This window comes from Olea europaea, unplaced genomic scaffold (genome assembly GCF_002742605.1).
Source record: "Olea europaea var. sylvestris unplaced genomic scaffold, O_europaea_v1 scaffold2109, whole genome shotgun sequence".
In the NCBI taxonomy this organism is placed as follows: domain Eukaryota; kingdom Viridiplantae; phylum Streptophyta; class Magnoliopsida; order Lamiales; family Oleaceae; genus Olea; species Olea europaea.
Genome location: NW_019239036.1, coordinates 226,086 through 231,901, shown reverse-complemented (window position 1 = coordinate 231,901; position 5,816 = coordinate 226,086). Strand labels below are relative to the sequence as shown.

Sequence of the window (5,816 nt, the reverse complement as noted above, 5' to 3'; positions counted from 1 at the left end):
ATTTTATGCTTATTGCTGATTACTTATAAGATATGTACAAAAACAAACATGAGATACATAAGAGAAGGGTGTGGCTGAGATGACGATAGATGAAAATTTAGGAATAGTAATGGTGGCTGGTGTGGTCCTTGATCGATGTTTAACATAGATTGCCCAGCCTCGTACACTCATTTCTCATTACAGTCCCAACTTGGGCTCAATAGACCTATTAAAGAGAGCTGCCATCCTTTGCTTTTCCTTTTCATATGCACCGAAGCCGGTCATTTGTAGTTGACTATCAAAGTGTCGTTCTTTATGCTCTATATATTTTCCATTCTAATAACTTCTCATTCATTGTAAGTTACGAATTAGAATTGATGACACTCAACTTTGAGAACTACCTAATCTAATACTATACATTTTGAAATCAAGAACATTGCGATGAATGACAAACACGACTTTTCAACCGAAAGAAGGAATCCATCGCTATGGTACGCTTGATGGTTATATAAGTGAAATCTAAGAGATGGGCAGGCAAAGTAAATAAAAAAATGGTCCCAAAATTTCCAGAGCAACTTGAGTTTTTGAGCAGTGAAATTAGTTGGTGTAATTTCAATGTCCACTCCACAGCTATTTAATTTATGGATGGAAAGATAGATACTGTGTCATCAGTAAATCTATCAACCATGTTTAATCCTATTCGGAATGTCAATTAATGGAATTGTGGTCCTTTCTGCCAATTTACCTAACAAAAAGGAAACCAGCATCCGTACAGAAGGTTCAATAGTCACAACATGCGTGTTCGTTTATTTAAATGAATGACGATATTGCTGGTTGCATCCTTTGGCAAAATTGAGATAATATAAACTCAAATAAAATTATATAAAAACAAGTGTGTGTCGTTGTTAGAAGATTATCCACTGTTTTAAAAGAACTCTACTATGTGTACAGAAAATGGCTGCCGGAATTTATACAGATGATTTCCTGTTGGATAATGGCAAAAAAAAAAAAAAAAAACGAAGGACAGACCAACCAGATATCTGGTGAAATTCTGGCAGCAATTCTACTATGGTTTCAAGATTTGTATGTGAGAATCTGTTTATTAGAAATCGTCTAAAATTGTGGAAACTAAAAGTTTATTCAGAGTTCTTGCGTTTTCAGGGATGATGTCCCAAAGCTCTTCATGCACATCTTAATTCTAAGATCTAAAATTGAGTATGGTAAGGACCACAGGCCATATTTATTCCCATGCAGAATAACAGGGTGATAGAACAGATGTCATGTCATGTATCTGTTTCAATCAATCCCATAAATATTGGTTTGGAGGTTGTTCGTTTCAATATGTATGGAAGTTGTTGACATGGCACTTCTTCGTCTTTGAGAAGGTGATCATAAAAATTTGCACAAAATAGAAATTAAATAGAATATCTGCAGAGCATAAGGTTAAATGAAAACAGATGAGTCTTCTGTAACAACTACAAACCAAACATTGTTTCCAACAAATTCGAGTTCGAATGCATAAATATGTTTTCTTCATTCCATTTGGTCCAATTACTATCCTACTAGACATGTATTATTATAACTGCTGGCTGATTCACACTTGAGCAAAAGTTTCTCAAATTTTAGCCAGAAAGACAAGTTTGAAAACAACCTTTGCAAAATATAAGTTTCGTATTACAAGTATGACAAGTAAAAGGATCTTGAACATTATTTACATAAGTTCAAATCTGATGCAAGCTAGTTTTATTAAACGGCTCAGGGGACCCATAAGATGGTAATTTTTAAGCTAGTGAAATGCAGGCTTAGCAGCCACTATTCCCTTTTGAGGTAAAAAATCTACTAAATCCCCTAGAATGTTTCTCCGGGGTGGGGGTAGATGAAGAAGAAGAAGAGCCTGACATAGTGGGCCCATGTTTGGGATGCTTTGAACTGACTGGTGATCTCAATAGATTGTTTGCTTCAGTGTCCGATGAACTAAACATAGAATTGCGCTCTAGGGGAGACTCGGAGCCTGCCCTCTGTAAATTAATAGAAGAGCCTGTATCTATCTCATTTTGATCAGTATCTTGCAAATTTGAGCCACTTATGGTTGGTTCTTCCTCATTGAGGTCTTCACCCTTCCCACTCCTTCCATTAAGTGGTGAAGCTACTGATTCTGATTGAGGACGCAAAGTTTTCAACTGCTTACCCAGAAGAAATATGGTTTCTTGACACTCTGCTAATTTTTCTGCTGCAGCTGCCAACTCTTTCTCCTGGGAAGAGAAAAAGATATGTGCTTATTGGATTTGACTATTCTAGTTAAACAAAGGTTCGAGGATCATTCGTAGAAACAAAAAATTGATAGACGTGTTAGATACATTCCAACAAGTATACTACATTCACCATTTAGGAAGACTGATATTGTTGTATAAATGGTAAACTGAGGGAATGAAAGGCTTCCAAGGTATAAGGCTTAATTGAAGTTCATATAAAATGGATGTCTTCAAAAACGTCAAATTAGGTTTTCTCGAGGAATTTATTCCTCAAGCAAATCCCCAACCCAAAATGATATAAAACAATTCCATGCCTTCTTTATTTTTGTTCAATTCAATTGAAACCTTCAATTGTTTAGAGAAATGGCATTAATTTATTTCGAAAATAATGTTGTTAACTCCACATGCATGAATCTTTGTCCACAGCGTACACCCTCTACGGAAGGTTTCAAGAAAAACCATTGATCTGAAAAAACCAATGGCAACAAAAATCAGGTTTAGAAAAGAAATCAAGTCTTTGATATTTACGAGATACAAACCAAAGACGAAGCTGACACGGAAGTGCAGAGAATAGGAACAGAGTTTTGTGGTTAAAAGTTCGTAATAATTTTGCTCGTACTATGTATGTATCGTAAGAGCATTGTCAAAAAACTCTCTATATACAAGATGCTCTATTTTTTAGAGAGCCAATGCTTAAAAATAAGCTTCAAAAAACTCTATTTTAACTTTTTTAAAATAGAGACTGAGTTTTGCTCTCCATATTTGTAGTGCCATACTTACTACTCTATTTTTACTTTATAATGATTGCATTTAATAAGATATTCCAATACTCTACTTCTCATATTATTCAAATTGATCAGTCATTGACAAATAAATATGTTAAATAAAAGATGATGAGAAATCAACAAATGTTTCTTGACAAAAGCAAAATAAAGAAACAAAATGGAGAGCATTGCTGGAGTATATAAAAATTTAACTATTTAAATTTAAAGATACTCTATTATATATAAGATGCTCTTTATAAATAGAGAGTCTCTTGGATATACTATAAAGCAACATTTCTCATGTGAAGCTTTGAGGGCAAAACTTTATACATTAAGATTGTATTGACTATAGATAATTACTTAAATGATGAAAATGCAAGATGGTTTGCGAGAGTCACCTGGTTAGTCTTGGCACCATTATCAGCAGTTGCACAATTCTCAATCCTGAAATATAATATAAAGACTTAACACGTCAGGAATTAGAAACAGATAAAACTTTAGTTGTATCACGATGTCATCTCAATATTGCAACAACACATTACATAGATAATCAGAGAGCCCTAAGAACAGCTACTAACCAAAACCGACAAGTCTGACAAACATGAAGAAGCCAATTTTTATGACACTTTTACCCAATTTAAGCCGATCAATTGCAGGTGTATAAATGTAATAGATGTTGTGCAATAGACCTTACTCCTCAGGAAAACACTGACAGCCTAAATGCTCTTCTAAACCTGGACAAGGTATGCAAAATTGTTTCTGACCATATAAATTGAGCCCTTGAAAGTCCAGTTCCAAACTATCAGTTTGAGAAAGTTTAGAAGAGCACGAGTGCAGGAAGCTAACATGGGTTAGGAAAAATTATTACTAACCTTTGCAGCTGCTCCTGGAGATCTTTACATCTGGTCAAGGCATCTTGATGATTTCTTTTCTCCTCCTGTAGCTCGTTATCAAGACTTTCTATTTTTCCATGGAGAAGATTTATTTCAGTTTGTAACTCCTCTGCCCGAGTTTCAAGTGATTTGTAGGACTCAGCCATGCATTTGAGCTGTGTCTCAGCCAAGCTATTGGACTTCTGAGCTGATGTTAATTGTGACTTCACCTCTGCAAGAAGCTGTTCTGTTTCAAGAAACTGAGACTTGGTGCTTTCCAAGCTTTCAGTACATGTAGCAAGATCAGTTGCCATATTATCCTTCTCCAACTTCAATTGTTCAAACTCCTCCAAAGAGCATTTCCACGAAGTAGCCGTCGAATCAGAGGTTGGAACAAGAATCCCATCATTGAGGAAGTCAGAATCAGAATTGGGGTCAGAAAAGTGAGCACATCCATTTGAATATCTTTCTCCAGGTAAGTCCACAACACCCTTGTTCTCTGGTAAGGCAATCTTGTCTATACAATATGGACTGCCTGTTTCAATTGCTGAATTTTTATATCCAAGTACATTAAAGTGAAGCTCGCTAGTTTTGCTTAATACATGAGAAAGATCAAGAACAAAATCAGTCAGATCTGTCCTCTTGTTTATAAATTCAGTATATTTGGCAGAGAACGTATCCAGTCTTTGGTTCACTCCATCGCCATCAGGAGATGTTCTCTGTAGGGCCTTCGACTCTTTATCAAGAATCATTACAAAGTTGTATATCTGAGAAATGGCAACTTCTAATTCTTGGTCAATGGTATTTGCAGTTTCAATACATGGTGTACCATCTCCAGACAATGACATCTCCTTTTCTACAGTTATCTCAGCATCCTCAGCACAAGTCTGGCTATTAACTACGCTGTCAGAAAGAGTTTCCTCCGCAACACAATTTACCGACTGGTGATGCAGAGTATCATGCATATCCTGTACAACATGTTTAATGTCCTGTAAAACTTTTTCCATGTCCTTCTCTGAAATGGACTCAAGTACCACCAAGATTCTTGATTTCAGATTCATAAAGATGGGTAGGTCAGTTTGCAGCTGAGCTTCTGAGTCACGATGCTCCGTAGAATGGGAATCTGTGCCAGAGGTGATTTCAGTTGAAGTTTCATGGTTCACAATCTCAGGTGCTGCATTGCCCTCATTAGCTGATACATCTGAAGTGGAAACTGCTTCACATGAAACATTATAAGCTAATTTCTCCATCTCCAGGAAGTCATCCATGAGGCCTAGATTATTTGCATTTTGAGATTTCTGTAAATCATTGACATTCTTTTCCTTCTTGAAATGAGAGAGATCAGACATTGATGATGTAGCCCATGATCCAGCACAGCTCACAGCATCATCATTTCCATTTTCAGACATGGTTGTGAAGCTTGGTGGATTACTAGTGTCTTGAATGTATAGATCTGCAATTGGAATCTGATCTTTTGGTTTTGCAGGACTTCTCTGCTCACCATTAACATGCAGTTCTGCTTCTAAACTTTGAAGCTTGCTGGCTGTCTTCGCACATATACTTCTAGAGCTCTGCAGTTCACTATTACGCTTTGCTAATGCTTCTTTTAACATCTTTGTTTCTTCTTCCATTGCTAATTGACGTTCTGTAAGAAGCTCATTCTCTTTCTGGAACTTTTGCATGTTGTCAAGCGAAAATTCAGGCATCGGGGACAAATGAGGAGTAGAAGGCTTTACTGGAGACCTTTTTAAACGAGATTCTCCATAATCCCTGCCCAAATTCTCAACTTCAAGCTTCATTTGGGCTAGTGCAGCAGGACCAGGCAATTTCTTACGAACAAGTCCTCGCAACCTTTGACACTCAGCTTCAAGCTTAGCAATTTTCTTTACTCCTTCTAGGTGCTGCTTGTTTGCTACTTCTGCTGACCGCACACTCATGTTCTTTTCCTC

General features: G+C 36.6%; 1 protein-coding gene across 1 annotated transcript in view; it reads right to left on the bottom strand.

Moving 5' to 3' along the window:
* Positions 1-1,608: 1,608 nt before the first annotated feature.
* LOC111380234 (filament-like plant protein 4) overlaps positions 1,609-5,816 on the bottom strand; it is a 14,977-nt gene continuing 10,769 nt past the window's right edge. The window contains exons 2-4 of the mRNA XM_023003739.1: positions 3,868-5,813; positions 3,394-3,439; positions 1,609-2,231 (exon numbers count right to left, since the gene is read on the bottom strand). Of these exons, the coding sequence (XP_022859507.1) occupies positions 1,782-2,231; positions 3,394-3,439; positions 3,868-5,813 (2,442 nt within the window). The 3' untranslated portion in view covers positions 1,609-1,781. The remainder of the gene's footprint in view (positions 2,232-3,393; positions 3,440-3,867; positions 5,814-5,816) is intronic.